Source organism: Calonectris borealis, chromosome 2 (genome assembly GCF_964195595.1).
Source record: "Calonectris borealis chromosome 2, bCalBor7.hap1.2, whole genome shotgun sequence".
NCBI lineage: Eukaryota > Metazoa > Chordata > Aves > Procellariiformes > Procellariidae > Calonectris > Calonectris borealis.
Window position 1 is genome coordinate 68,622,530 of NC_134313.1, and position 16,607 is coordinate 68,639,136.

General features: G+C 38.2%; 1 protein-coding gene across 6 annotated transcripts in view; it reads right to left on the reverse strand.

The window, feature by feature from the left end:
• The window catches only part of TEX10 (testis expressed 10), a 60,770-nt gene that overhangs the window by 10,402 nt on the left and 33,761 nt on the right, over positions 1-16,607 (reverse strand). For all 6 annotated transcript variants that reach the window (XM_075142250.1, XM_075142246.1, XM_075142248.1 and 3 more), the window contains 2 exons: positions 7,576-7,664; positions 6,241-6,374 (listed from right to left, as the gene is read on the reverse strand). In XM_075142250.1, the coding sequence (XP_074998351.1) occupies positions 6,241-6,374; positions 7,576-7,664 (223 nt within the window). The remainder of the gene's footprint in view (positions 1-6,240; positions 6,375-7,575; positions 7,665-16,607) is intronic.

The window sequence follows — 16,607 nt, forward strand, 5'->3', positions numbered from 1 at the left end:
ACTTATCTTGTATCTGTTGAACTCCAGCGATTGCCTATAAGCAGATTCCTAGCCTGCGCACAGTGCCTGATGTTAAACCTATATTAAAAGTCGACTAAACCAAGTGAAGTTATCTTTATTTGCCACTGGACACAAATACATGGGTGGCAATCACCACTGCTCACCTACTGTGCAACAACTTGATCATGTGTTTAGATCTTGGTACCAGCAAGATACGGTGCCAAGAGGCAAAGAACTATGGGCTAGAGACAATCCTACTGCCTCACTAAGTGACGGGCACTTCTGAAAATATTATTCTTTTGTGAGCAAAACCAGGTTTTATGCTCAACAGCTAATGTGCTATCCAGGAGGAGACAAAGCCGTACCTGAAATACAGCACAGGTCTGGTTGTCTTCTCAGAGCTACCTTACTAACAAAATTCAAAGAAAGGACACCATGAAATAGCTTTGCTACCCAAGGAGCTTTTGTTTCATCCTCTTGCAGCCATAACAAGCCCTTCTTTCATAGCTCTGCAGCTTCCTCTCAGCTATAAAATGTCACCACGGCCGATTCCTTCTCCTTGTGGATGCCACCCTATCAGCCCACATGCAGGACAGTGAAAGGAACGTCTGATGTACAAGTCTCCAAATCCACCTGCCTGTCCCCTCACTAGACAGAAGGACTTGGAAACACAGAAAACCGTACGCTTGGGAAACTAGCTCTTGTCCCACAAAGCCTGTCTTTTTAAGCAAATTTAGTTTAGGTATCACAAACCAGGATGTGAATTTATAGCATAATGCACAGAGACTGTGGAGATGTTAATTTACATTAGTTACATGGAGTAACGTGTGAGCTCCCAGCTATAAAATGTCACAAGACACACTGGAAGTATAAGAAGCAGGCAGAACAGAGCACAACTGAAGATCAAGTCCAGTTTTTGGGGGGTTTGTGTTATGGTGTTTGGGTCTTATTGGGGTTTTTTTTAGTTGTTTGGGTTTTTTGGTTTTTTTTTTGTTTTGGGTTTTTTTTTCTTTTTTTGGTTGTTGTTGAGGTTTGTTTTAAGTTTCAAGTTTTATATTTTAAGAAAAATTATGGAAGAGACCTTTGAAAAAGAGCTTTATTCATTTTAGGAGGCATTACATTTTTTTATATAATTTCTGTTTTGTTTCTTTGGAATTTGCATTATTTTTCAAGAAAAAACCACATTTGTTTCATTTCTAAACATTAAACTTCGATATGATGTAGTTTTACAAAACACTAATGGGCTTACATAGAATTTTTTTATCCTCCTTCAAGAGGGTAAAAATTATAGCATATTTCTAATTCAAAAGGGATACTATTTACCCTCAGCTGCTTCTTCTCCCCAATGTAACTCTAATCTGGAAATCTCAATAAAGACCCCAAGTTGAAATCTTATAGGAACTTCAACTCAAAATCTTCATTTTAAAAATTTAGGGTTTTTTTTAAATGTTGATCTCTGCTTAAAGTTAAGCTTCAGCACTGCAACACCACCATTTACTTCTTGGGACAAACATCCTTGCGGGACTTTTAATTTACATGCATTGACTTGCTATCTTTAATGATTTGTTGTAATTTTCCAGAGCATATCAGTGCAGATACAGCCTTCCCAACTCTATTTCACTTATAAGACTTCTCCATTTTTGACACACATCAGTATATTACATTATATGCAACCCAAGGTTTTTGAATTCAAGGCTGCTTTTAAAAGCAGCTGACCTTCCCTAGTGTTTGCTCTTGAACGTTTTGTTGAGTATTTTATTTCTTCAAGTCAGCTATGTGCTCAATATAACTCCAGAATCTCCACTTCGAGCAGAACTTCTGAATTATCATTTGCTTTCCCCCTCCAAAATGTTCAAGTATCACAAACATCAAATATTACAACAACAGAAATTATCATGTATACACTGTTACCTTGTTAAACTGTTCGTTCCTGTTGGCGCTATTTCATTCGATACTAGCAGAGCAATTCAATTACAGGGGAGTGAACAATATTACCGACAAACACTATAGGCACAGTTTAAATGAACAAAGACTGAAGCCTCTTCCCTAAGGCTGCAACCATTTATTCTGGAGCCCCATCTATTTCAGCTACAGGGGTACAATTTTAAATAATTGGCTTTAATAAGGCAGAAGTCATTTTAAGTGGAAGTTGCTCCAGAAAAGGAACCAAGGTTTCCACATTTAACTTATCTTTTAGACAAAATGTGAAGATTAACCTTTACAGCTACGCAACATGGCATTTAAAGGGACACTTTTCTTAAGCATTGCTCCTTAAGTGCAAATCACCATTACCTACAAGCTTCCATAAAAAAATAACATGGCTTCATATTTCCACTATACCAATTGCCACTCTCTAGACAAAAAGAGTTACAATTAGCATCCATCTCAAAATAGTTTTTGTTATAATCCACTTAAAAGCATTAACCCCTAGCAGAAGTGCATTTGTTTGGCCTTTTCACCAATTACGGTTAGACACATGCTACTAACTGCACTGGTTATATTATAACACACTCCAAAAGCCCATTTGAAAATGCCTCAAGTTATTCTTTTCCTTTACAACTTGCTCCTTCTTCAGAGGCACGTGTCTTCTCCTTCTGCATCTCCAGTATGTATATGTTATACATCAAATTCCCTCTTACAGTTCATTACCGTTAGAAACACATACCACTCACTGCACAGCTAGCAGAGACTGTATCACAGTACAGCTAGCTAGTGACAGAAAACTGGGGCTGCCTTTCTCTGAATTTGAAAACAAAGTCGAGCAGCAAGCAATAAAGCCAACAAGCCGTGGCCTCCCACAGGTTCACACCTGGCACCCTTCATCCCTTCCCCTTCCGTTTCCTCAGCACCGTAACCCCAGCTGCTCCTGCCTCACAGCCCCCGATACCCCCGCGGGCCAAGCGACAGCACCTGCCGAGCCTGGTCCAGGGTGATGCACGTGCAGGCCGCCCAGCCGGCTGCTGCCAAGCAGGATGCAGAAACCGAGTTATCAGCTGCCTCGTGCTAAGCTAGAGTTTTTGCTCTTCCACCTGCTTATTTTCATAAAACTTATGGGCAACTAGTATTTGCAACTTTATTCTTCTAGCAAAGAGACAAAAACTAGCCAATGGTTTAGACAAAACTAGTGGTGGAAGAGAAGAAAGAGGAGCATGGACTAATAATAATAATAATAATCTGATCACTAGTCTCATTTATTCATAGGAAACTAGGCTGTCAAATCGTAATTCCACCAGTTCTGTATTTATTTTCATCCACAATAAAGTATTTTTCTGTTATGAGGAAAACCTGAATTACAACTACACAATGAGAACTCTTTTAAATGAACAATTGTCAACATAAAGTAGAGAGGCTTGAATGCTGCTTGCTCTGCAGCCAACGGAGGCCTGTTCTCACTTACTAGGTTATTTTAAATTACTACAAATATTTTGCTTAATGTTATAGCATCACCATAAACTTTCTTATGCAGCAAGGGAAAGCATGAAAGATTCAGCATTCAAAAGCTGTGCCGCTCTACTCAGTTCTACCAAAAGCGTGACTCAAGCTGGGTTTTATTATTTCCTGTAGCCCTTCTTTATTTAAACAAAATAATTTTCTGTCACAGCTAAAAATATTTTGATTCTGAAATTGCATCGTACCTTGAACTATGCCCACTTGGAAGAACGCAGTCTCCAAACCTACCGCCCTCAAACTCAATGCACATAGAGCTATCATATCACACTGTCTTTCAAGACATCCTAGAAGAGCCTCCTAATTTGCTGGCAGTTTTCTTCTCCCCAGAGGCTGCAGCTCTGGGTTTGGGGTTTTTCTGTTGCTGTTTGGTTTATTTTCTTTTTGAGAGGAGAGTAGCTTGTTGAATACCTGGTGGAAACTACTTGCTCTACAAAAAGTATTCCTGTGCAACTTTTGGCAAATCTTGAACTGAAAGGTTTTTCCCAAGCCAGGATTTTTTTTTTCCTTTTTTTTTTTTTTCCTTTTCTTTAAAATGGTCCAGCCTCCAAATCCCAAAGTTTTTATGGCGTACAGTCCCCAGAATGTTTTCTTTACAAATTGAACGTGAAATAGAATATGGGTCAACATGTTTGAGGTTGGAGAATGGTACTCAACAAGGAAAAGAGAAAACTCCTAAAACCTAATGAACACAGCACTATATTAGATATTTAAACACAGAGAAAACAGTCATCTAAAAGTCTAAACATCTGATTTTTTTTTTTTAAGTGGACATCCACTGCTCTCCCCTCACCCACTAAGTTAGTCACCTTGTTGCAGCCAGCCAACAGGTTGGTTGAGCATGATTTGCCCTCCATAAATCCTTGATGACTATTCCTGACACATCTTAGGGTGTATCCGATATAACCCAGTTTACTAGAAACTTTCTCTCCACAGTCATGAACGTGTTTATGAGGAGAAGCCTCCAATCTCCCTCTCAAGTTCAGAGTTGTAAGCGGCAGTCCAGAACTCCCTTTGATTAAGAGTCCACAAAATGAGGTGGGTCTAGAAGGTCTCACGGCTCTTCACACACAGCTTTTTGATGCGTGGGATTTTTGTTCCCATTCTCTCCTTCATAACTTAGTCTCTAGAAAAGACTTTAGGCTGACACATAACTGCAGAGTAGTGCAATGCTCCATAGGATGTCCAAATCCTCTTTCCTTACTAACCAAGGATATCCAGCTCTTTGCTTAATGACTGCCATCCACTTCTGAGAACCTGAGAGAGCACCTTGTATCTTTCCCAAGAAAAGGTACTTAACAAAACCAAGTCTCAAGTTTCTGAAAAGTAATGACTCTCCTTGATGGCACTGAAAAGATCGTGGCAGGACAAGTAAACCAAACTTGCAACCAGGAACCAAAGGCACAAACAAGATATCTACAAATCAAACTACTTCACCTCTCCTAAGGGAAAATATTCCTATTGTGTGGTTTCTCAACCAACTTTGATAGATTTGTGGAAGAGAAGCAAAAAGAGGAAAGAAAGAGGATGTGAGGGGTGGCATTTTCAGAAGCAGCTAAAGTATATATAAATCCTTCAGACGTATAGGGTGATGTGAACTCTTTGAGAAACACTTGCAAATAATGTCTCTGGTGCATTCACGGAGGAACAATCCTGTGTTCTGTATAGGACAGGGAGAGAAAACATTCTAGTCTTTCAATACTGGAGAAAGGTGTTTTGGTGAGAAAACACATCATTATGGCCCAGAAGAGACAAAGTGAAACAACTTAGGAAGAAAGTTTAGGTGCTCCACGGGCCAACTGACTGAAGGCAGGACATCTAAAGATATGTGCCAGTCATGGTACCAACATAACAATAGCAATAACAACTTTGCTTAAAATACTATTCGATACATAATAGCACACATGCAATATATGCTTCGGACTATCATTCATTTCAGTAGATTATCACATAAACTTTATGATTTGGAAGAGAAAAATCTACTATACTGCTTTCTTGAACCACAAAGATTGAATGAAAACCCAGAATAAATCATACAACTAAGAACTTCTGTTACACTCTTCTTTCTGTATTCATGACAGAGATTTCATAAATACTGTCAAATTGGCATCTCACTAAAACATGATTTCACACCTTAAAGTGGTTTACGGTGGGCTAAGCAACAAAAAGAGTTGAACCAGAATGAAGACTAATATGCACCTGTTCTGAATAAAGTCAGGTGGCTCAGATCCCTTTAGAACCAGCAATAAAATTAAGCTTTCAGTTCTTACGATCTTATGAGCAGGAACTGAATTCACAGTGAAGTTTCTAATCCCCGTAAATTTTGATTAAATAAGCATCAGAAGTTATTCTAAATAACAACCAATGCCAACTTAGTATTACTTCCAAGTTAAAATCTCATTTAATGCAAATGCTTTTTAATTAACAGTGGAATTTACTCTCAAAGAAAACTCTTCATAATTAGTATTTTTACAATTAATTTATTTTTGAAAGCCAAAACATATCGCTGGTCTTAATCTTATTAGTGTTTAAGAATTTTCCACCAAGGCTACTACCCATTTTTTGTCATGAGTATTGTCTTGCATACTACGTGTCTGAACGTTCACCCTTCAAAGCAGCTTCCTTCAAAATATTGTCTGATGGCTATAGAAAAACATTGGCTGTTTGACAGCTATTATATTTTTCGTTCTTTTTTCAACTCAACTCACAACAAGATTTAGGCATCTGCGGAAAAGGGATGGAGAGCACTCGGAGTTTGTATGCTGTCATTTAGAATTAGTGTTGATGTATTACCTCTGTCACAGCCCAGTGGTGTAAAAACTGGTCCAGATCAGTTAGGTAAAGACGGACAGGTGAAAGCTGTGTCTGGCTAATGTGTGGCTTTCCTCTAATACCCTGGAGACTAGTCAACTCCTCTCTTGAAAACCCTAGAGAAAAAGAAGCAGTACAACAGTATCACAAAACAAGCCAAGCACTGTTCTACTTCAACAGCATCATTGACAAAAACCTGTCTTTTAAATTATATCTGCATAACATTTTTTTGTTAAAAGCTCTTGCTTGGTATTTTAAGTTACATATATCAAAACACAAATTCTGACTTCTGAACGAAAACAAAAATATTTGAAAAATCAATGGCATACCCATTTAAACTATAATGTGGAGTAAAAACTGTAAGAGGCCCACATTATGCTGCCATTTTCAACGTATGTATCTTTACAAAATGAAAAAAAAAACAGGTATCATGCAAGACAGTTCACCATGTGTTCACAATAACTCAGTAACCTTGTAACATAACCTCAGGTTTTTAAAAAAAAAAAAAAAAATCATTTGGCTAATTATTTCTAGCCAGGTATCAGATGTTTCAGTAAAACTAGATTACTGATTCAAAACAGTCACTTTGTTTTTGCTTTCGCTTTCTCAGTTATCAGTACAGCGGGCTCTTCACTGTTTTAGGAAAAAAAGGTAATTTTTAAAAGTGAAGTAGTTGAACATTATAAATGACTGATGCGATTAAAAAAAAGACACTTTCTTTTTACCACAGGACAAGTTAATGGAAGATATTTCTCAGAAATATTATGCCATTTTAACCACTGTAATTTCCCAAAGTGGCATCACCCCAGAACACAACTATTTTTATATCTCAGTAAGAATATAGCAGAAGTAGTAATTCTGCTCACGTGCTGACGCTGGACAGCTCACTTCAACGTAATTTGATGACTTTATTCTGATGGAATGTTTTTAATAGCATAAGCATGTCCACAGGAAATCCCAGAGGCATTTACATTGTTACAAGCCAATAAAAGCCATTTACTTAAATCTAGAAAAAAATTCTTGTTCAAGTCATATGCTGAATTTAGGTTTTCCTCATACTTTCCAAAGAAAGTTGCTACAATGAAGAAAATATATGCAAATATTCAGGCTAAATGGCAATATAAAGTGTAAAAATAGAGTGTCAAAAATCAGATCAAGAGGAAAAAAAAAGAGTATCTCATAAAAAACAATGTAACAAGTTTAGAATTCTTTCAGGAAGTACTTACTACACCATTTATTCTAAATTAAAACCAGCAATTGACTATCAAATCAAATTTCATTTTGTTAATTCTGAATTATGACATTCACATGGATTACCTATAAGGGTTGAAAACAAGAAGCTGAAATAGTCCACATCATTCACTGAATTATCCTGCACTTGGCACTTCCAGCCTGCAAAGGATGATCTACACAAAACCAATAGCAGATAGTTTATTAAAAACCATATGATTAAGAATTCACAACCTACCTGCACAATACTATGAATTAGCATGACTAAATTGTTAATTCTAGCATTCCTGTTTCTAACTGCTGTTGTTAGAGTAGCATTTTAAATAGCTTCAAAAACGGAACTTGCTCTTTTCAAGACAAGTAATATTGAACTTTGTACCCCTACATAGGCTTAGGTTGTTAAGTTGATTAAATTACTGAGATAGCAACTTTTCATAAATACCGGTATAACCTTTAATATAGTGATGACAGCCAACACACAGTAAATTAAATTAGTTTTATTTCCCTTACTTAGTAAAAGTCATTACGTTACAAAGTTGGGCTGTATTTTTCATTATATCCACTAGTTTTGATACAGCTCTTTACATTAACAATAGATCCCATTTAAAAGCAGTTTGAGCATCGATTTTAAGCTATTGAACACAGAACTAAATTCAAAACTTGCTTTGAGATTCAGAACATATAAAGGAGCGATATGCAAAGACAGGAGCAAACCCGTTATCAAAGCTGCCCAACGCTTCCCTTTTTAGGGGCAATCTGTACGAAGTGGTGCGCCAGCCTACTTTTGTTTCTCAAACTAGAAGCTGTACGTGCTGGTGGAAACTCGGAGCAAGAGATACCACTGATCACCTGACGGTAGCATCTTGCTCGTGTATCGGTGCAGAACCAAGAGAAAGCCAGGAGCTGGGAGCAAGTACATCTCACACATGCTTTCTTCAAAAGGCTGCAGCTCAGACCTACATCACATTATGCAAAAACGCATATTATTCAAATTTACTTGTATGCTGCTCTTGGCACTTGGGCTGCAGACTATGGATCTTTCCTGTAAGAGATTGCTGCTTTCTGCTCTTACAAGCTTGCAAAATTTCAGAGCTTCCGAATGCAATTTTCCAAGCCAACTATCTGCCTGGGATCACTTTTTTCCTAATTTCTCTTCGCTAACAGCCAAAATGGCTTAGGCTCACGGGTAACAAAATTCTGGAAAGCTTGTTTTTCAGAAATTTTTTACAACTCCATGTTTTGGGAGCAAAAAACATCAAATTTGGAATAACTTTGTGCCAGGCATGTACATTTTGCCACCCCATGAAAATCCATCCACAATATTTCAGCATCCACAAAAATGACAGCTAGAATATGCACGTGTTTGGAGCAACTCAAGAAGAAAGGGGAAAAAAAAAAAGGAATTTCAGAATTTCTTTAAATGAAAGAAAAAATTCAGGATTTAATCAGAATACCATGTAGGATAATTAATTGGGGGGGGCGGGGGGGGCGCGGAGAAAATCACAGCTAGGTGAGAGAGAACAAAGATAGGCTTTATTAAATAAAGCTCCCACTTCACATTGTATCCTTAATGGCAAATCTTTATTTCCAGGCATATTTCAGGCAACCTAGTGATTTTGCAGTGCAGGCAGCTCTGTATGGTCCCTTCCTAGTTCCTAGGAGGCCCTTGGTCCTCCTGGCTCGCTGCTCACTTTTCTTAACCTGTAGTCTCTCAATCTCTCTGCATTCGTAAGGCTGCCACTTGGCTGTCAACACTGAGTTCTCCAGACACAAACCCCTTGGCCGTGGCCCGAAGTCTTCTGCCAGGAGAAGGAACAATCTTCTCCCTCCTTCCAAGGAGGTCCCAGTCCAATTCATCACAGCATCCAAGAGATTTCACACATACTCAACTAAATCAGCATGAGGTCTTGCAACTTATTTCCCCAGAGATTCTACATAAGGTGAATATTCACATGAGAATTTGATCCATATACCAGAAGAGAGAATGAAGCCCATGTCCTGTTCAGCATAGGGGAAGAAGCTGCCTGAATCCAATGCAGAGGGACCACGAGTCAGACTTGAGGTCACTCATTATACCAGAATAAGCATTGGGGAGCATGAAGAAAGATGCAGGATAATTTAGGACTTACTGGACACAGAAATCCAAACTGTGATGCAATCACTGAGCAAAATGGTGGGAACGCAAGAGGTTGGAAGAGATACATCAGATGACAAGCTGCAAAGGGCATCAGGGAAATGTGAAAATAAAAAAAATCTTGGGCAGGAAGGCAGAAAACATGGAAAGAACTTGTGATAAGCCTGAATTCAGGGAGTAGGGACTTGCATGCCAAAGCTAGTCAGAATCTGGTTTAAAATAATATAAAATATAAAAATCTTTTTCCATGCAACAGTTAGCAGATGTGTCGAATTCCTCATAAAAGGACCAGTGGATGCAAATATTTTACATGAAGTCTGAAGAAACTGAAGAAAAACTCAGATTCACTGCAGGCTAGTAAACACATAAACTGCAATAGGCTCAGGAGATCCCTGGACGTGAAAAATGATTCTGAAGCTCATTGCTAAACATCTGGAAATTTTTTAAACACTTCAGCAGTTTTGTTTTTCTACCCACATTTGACTGTCTACACACTCTCAAAACAGGACAAGTGTTTTAAGCATCCTAACAGCATGCCAAGCTAACTGCCACTGATGAAGACATAAGAGGAAGCGGAGAGAATCGCTGCTGTTCTGCCCCAGGAACACGGCGGCAGTGTATGACACAAGCCCGTGACAGAGCTATTAAATGGTTTTAAGACTCATCTACAAGCAGAACTACACTGAGGCTCACACACACAAAACCAAGATCCCCGAATTCAGTTGCAGTTTACTTTTTTAAAAAAGTGAAAGTTATTACATGCATAAAAGAAGCCTCAATGTTAAAAGAGCATTAAGGTTAAAAATAACCTAGCATTCAATTTAGAAAGTGACAGAGAAAGTTGCCTATAATCTGCAGCTTGGCCTCTTTGTGCATATGCCTTAGAGTATGATAATATTATGTGTCATATCTTCTCCAAAAAAATCTATGCCTACTTCAAATCAGGGATGAATGGATCGATCAGGATTATGCAATGAAGTTTAACACAGCCTGGCCTGTTCCTGCCTTATTTATTGCATTATCTATAACATGCACAGCATATGAGGCATGAGATGGTTAAAAAAAGTAGAAGAAAGGATTAGCTCACTAATTCAGGTAAACAAATAGGTTTTAGGCATTATACTGGATCACCCTCCTACCTGTATTGCAGAGGTTCTATGAGATGCTAGATAAATACTTTTTAAAATTGGAGGACAGAGTCAGTGGTAACACATTTCTCCAAGTATCATCAGATGAGGTATTAATTTACTTTTAGAATAGAAAAAATCCCACATTATTCATAGTGGAGGCTTCTCTCATCCCTTCTTTCTGCTAGTTATCACTAGCCCTGCAACAGTTCAACAGTGAGTAAAAGACTAAAAGGGCAGTAAGCGCTGTGGAGTGATACAGGTTCGTTTATCTTAAAGAGCAGCACATAGACCCATCTGATCTCTACTGCTCCACTTGCACTTACAGTGAAATTGAAGTCAATCCTTTGCATTCAAGATAGAAAATGCTAAATATTCTGAAAACTCAGTGACCAAACGTTTCATGCTGAATTCCTAAAGCTAGCAAGTGCTTCTATGTACTTCTGCCTACACCTTTTCCTTGCCTCAGTTCCTCATCTGTAAGTTGGAAAAAATATCACCTCCTCATCTCCTACAGCTGTGAAAATAATTGAGCACAAGACAAAACTCCATGGGCAGGGGGAATCACTTTGTTTTCCGAGTGCGACATAATACAATAGACAAAAACATGGAGCCTTCTACTGAAACAAGGACAAAGCGTCACATTATGTAGACACTCCTCCAGTGAGCATGATGCACTCAATACAGGATGTAGGACAGAAAAGTGACACGAGATCATGTAATCAAAGACTAGATAAGGATCTCACAGATATATCATAACAAATTAAGACCAAGATCGATGTCCTTCTAATATTACAAATACAAGCAGAACAGCATTAGAGCACAGGAGAATTTTGTTTAAACACAAATCTAACCAGTTGTCAATGCCTCAATTACCTTAGAACCCAAGTGTCTATAATGTAGTAAAAGCTGCTCAATTTTGAGATTTGCGTTAAAGGAAATCAGAAATAAGATAAAGAACACAGAACAAAATAAATTTAATTCTAGAATGGATGTTGATATATGACAAATACATTGGAAATTATTTCAAAAAAATCTTAGTTTAATATATTAAGACTACCATGGATAATTAAGAACTAGGTGCACTTTTAAAATATGTTTTCAAGATGCTTGTAAATTACATGTTAGACATTTAACTAAAAAAAAAAATTAAAAAATCTGATTTATAGGTGGAAGAGAGGCAATAAGCTAATTATAACCTCCCTTTTTTGAATAAATTTTTACTGACAATGGGAACCTGTTATCAAATTACGTATGAGTGAGACCTCTCCAGTCAGCTAGTCCAAACCCATATTAACTATGATGAATTACAGTGTTGTAATTTCCATAAGATTACCTGCTCTCCATGAGAACCTCTCTACTGAGGTTTAGAATTACACCTTTAGGTAACCTGCTCTGTATGCCAAATGGTATTAAAAGAAAAGCTGAATCTAATTAACTTAAAAATCACTGCTTCTCTTGCCCTTAGCATAGCAAATATTTCTCAGTCACAGCAACTGTGCAATGCACTCCTTTTATCACTCGCTGCTAACTTTTCTTTTAACTCACTACTCATCACTACTTTTGTCCACTCTGTTGTTATTTTCAGGTTGGACTGTATCTCACAATTGCAAAATAAAACAACTGCAGTTTGTGCACAAGTGGTTATTTCTCAACTACAGACTATTATCTGTGTGTTTCCTGACCTAAACTAGCTACCAATTGATTTCTGGTTCAGGTTTAAGGTGTCAGTTTTGACTTACGTAGTCATGAGAAGTCTTTGGGTAATTTAGAGGTCTCTGGTAGAAGAACTCTGATGAACCTTGCTGCAGTCATTTTAAAAATTATCCTTCCACTTGTCCTCCTGTAAAACACACTGCTCAAACTCCAACTCAGACAGCAAGGCACCTATCAAGCACAGCAAATTTTGCTTAGAATTTGGGTTGGGTTTTTGACATTTTTATGTTGCTTTTGTTCAGCAAAAAATTGAAAAAAGTGTAATGAATCTCAAAAACCCCTGAGTTCAGTCTTCAAGTATTTTTAAAGCAAAACAAGAAAAAGCAAATGCAAGATTCACAGTTCTTCTGAGGCACTGATACTGTCACCCTTTTGTTCATAAATGCGAGGCTTACAGAACTCAAGAAGTGTAAGATCAAAGGTCTGGGTTTTTTGTTCAAGAAAACTAAAATCCATTTTTTTCCACCTTCCAGGAAAGTGCTTCCACTGCCATAATAGAGAATATTCTAGCGCAGGGTGTTCCTGAAACTTTACAGGATTAAACATTTGCAAGAGAACAGCCTGAGAAACCTAACTTAACTTAAACTGTGATAGGTGATACCATTTTAGATTTATTTTATCAACCATTGATCACAGTTTTAAAATAAGGCCTCCTACAATTGTTTCTTTAATTCTAGGTCATAAAATCATTCTAAAAGGAGTTTCCCCTCTATTTCTTCCACTGATACTTCTGTTTCACACAGAACATGTAAATATTCATAGGCACAGCCACCAGCTGATTCACTCATTTCCTAAAAAAACCTAACTGCATTCCAGGCCTCAACTCCGTGAAAATTTAATAAAATTAATATAATTTATTTATATATTATTAAATTAAGTACACCTCCTCAAAATAGTTCAATGACTAAGTCACTGTGTTAGGAAATAGGAAATCAACCTCCCCTTGAGATGAAGGCAGTGAACCCAGATTTTCTGCATCCTCAGCAAGTGCTTTAACCACTGAGATACTAATAATAAATTGTCCTTCAAACACAGGAGCAGAAAACTTCCCAAGAGTCTGTACACCCAGCAGACAAACAGTGCATGAGAGCAGCACTCAGGCAAGATAAGGCTATAGAACAGAAACTATACGAATTCTGCCCATCTCTGATATCAGAGAAGAAACTGTGCTGGTTCCTGTGCCAGAACGACTCGTCAGGAAGACCTGTTGTAACTTCAAGCAGCTGCACAACATATTATGGAACCCAACAAAACAGAAGGGAATTACCAGGACGAGATGGCATTCACCATGCAAAGGAGCTCCAAGGGAAGGCAAGGATGAACTAAACTACTAGCAGCTGAGAGCAACCCACCATCTGAGAACTTCCCTGACACCTTCCCTAACAGAGGCTGCGGAGTGCCAAACATGGTGATATTTTTTGGTTTTTGTTTTGTTTTGTTTTTTAAAAAAAGTTCCACGTAACTAAGGTCTGTAACTTTAATGCCTGTACTAGGCAAATTAATACACACTATAACGATGGATAAAATTAGTTGACATGTGAATACCTATGTCATGCTTAGGAACAGTCAGAATGGTTTCTGAAGAAAGAATTTTTGCCTTACATATCTCTTAGAAATCTTCTTAAGGGATAGGTGCACATGAATATGGAAGACCCCAAAATACTTAGGAAAAAGAATTCCAGAAAACTAAGCAGCCACAGTGTAGGAACAAAGGTCCTTACATCAAGAGATAATTGCTTTAAAGGTAGGAAATGGTGGGTAGAACTAACTGGTCAGCTCATGCAGTGGAAGACAGACATCACTGGAAGTTCACGAGACCTGTGCTGGCACTGGGCTGTACAGCCTATTCAGGAACAACCCAGAAAGAGAGATGAGAAAGTCCACTAGCAACATTCATGTTATTTAGTATACCAAAGTACTTAGTATAGAAGCATGCAGCTAAGCAAGTCTACCCTGTCTTTTTTTTTTCTTGCCAAAGCTATTCAGTCAGTTCATCTACCTAAAGTCTGAAGATGACACACCACCACCTTCCAGATGCACATTCCGTTGTTCTGCAGCTCACCAGGATACAGCTGAGCAGCTCTTTTTGCCTATCCAGGAGTTCAGTTAAGGCCTTGGAAATATGAGAAGCAGAGTACAGTGGTTCTTCCACAATAGCTGGAATAATCACACTGCAACCAAGAAGTTGTTTCCACTGCATGAAACAGGGCTGAGTTTTCCTACACAACCCAGGACCACAGATGTGTAGGACAATACTGCTTATCAGTTGTGAATCTTCCACTGTGATCAACCAGGCACTGCATTGAGAAAAAGTCTTTACTAATCCACAGAAAGGGGGTAAAGAAAAGGTTTCCTCTTTCTTTTGGCTTCCTATTTTTATGACCTGTGCCATCTATGACCTCTCAACACAGTGAGTCTAATATCAGCCCAGAGAGTTTATCTATCAAGATAAAACTGTTCAGCTACTAATCAGTACTCATGAGGAGCAGGAGACTTCCACGGAAATACTGTAGCATCCTTCTCTAGAGCTAAGAGGACTTCATTCAAATTCTTCAGCACACTGCTCAGGGGGCACTGAGCCCAGAAACACTGCTCTGCTGAATAAAACCACGCTAGGACAACACTGTACAGATGTGTCTTCTAGCCAGGCTCCTCACAGGATTGTTATGAATGTCTCATGTTTTACAGAGACACCTAGCTGCCTAACTAGTAGCAGCGCTGTCTGACAACTATTTAAAATGGTGCTTACGTGTAAAAACACCTGTCAAATATGCAGTAATGGAACAATTATGGAATTAGCTATTCTGGAGAGCTTGGCAAGTATGTTACAATACATCCCAAACACTCCTGTGTTCTCATTCTCAGGAACTGTGTGTGTATAAACAACAATATACACTGGAAGGGGAAAAACCACGTGCAAATACCATACTAGGACTGCTGCACCTTTATAAAAGAAAAGCATTTTCCCCCACTGCAGGCATGTACTTGCACTACTGTAAAATATGTTCTTTTAAAACACTAAAAAGCCCTGTGACAATACTTATCTCAGCTTTGGCATAGTTTATTCCTGTTTAGCTTTGATGAAAAATAATTTCTGTCAAATTGAAATGCAACTGCTTGCAAGTGCAATAAAGTACAAACTCAGGTTCCTGCATCAACTTAATCAAATCAGTTTCATGTTACATTGTTAACAAGGATCAGCACTCTCAGTTTTCCTACCAGTTCTCAAAGAGACAGGAAACCAAGACTGTCACAAGCTGATGTTGAAATACTTTAAAAAAGAAAACATTTTTGAAAAAATTGAATCCTTGAATACTTCTCCAACACTATACCCATCTCATCATTCACACCAACTTAGCTCCAGGTAGCACAGGTCCTGAACACAAACTCTGAGAGCAAGTGAAGAGTTTTTATCCTCCTTTTCCTCTAACAGGTTACCATATGTAGGCAATGGTTTGTTAGTGTGAATTTTTTGTTTTAACTTTCATTATCTCTTTTGACAGACCAAGTGTTTCCATTTGAAGATGTGGCAAAATACAACAAACATCTGCAAGGAATTACCAGGGATTTGGGGAAAAATATGACCCCTATTTTAAGAAAATAACAATTTGAGCTATGCATTGTTAAAAATAAGCCTGTCAGCTACTCATTTGCTCCATGGTTGCAAAGGTTGTCTGAAGAAAAGAATTGCTTACACATTATAAATGAGAGCACAAATCGGAAGAAACATTCACTAATGAGCAAATGGCATTTACTGACTGGTGCAATTGTAAGTGCAGCAACATAATTCTTTTCCCCTTGGTTAGGAATATCAAACTACAAGCAACCACCTGGGGACAAATTTAGAGGGCCGTGTCCTTAAACACAAGCTTAGTCTTCTCCCTCTCTCAAGTCCCAAGCAAAGGAAATTTGCTGACCAGATGTGGGTGAAGGAATGCACCGTAACCCACCCCAGGATCCGATTCTCAAGAACTATGGATCCTTTCCGAACTTGCAGCAAGGAAAACAGATCAATCTTTTACCCTTCATTCTCAGTGGCACCCAGTCAGGGAAATGCCAACATTTTGAAAGCACACTCTTCTTTTTAGTTTATATTCAATAGTGCCTTAAGCATTTTTGTAACCTTTTTAATACTTTCCCTC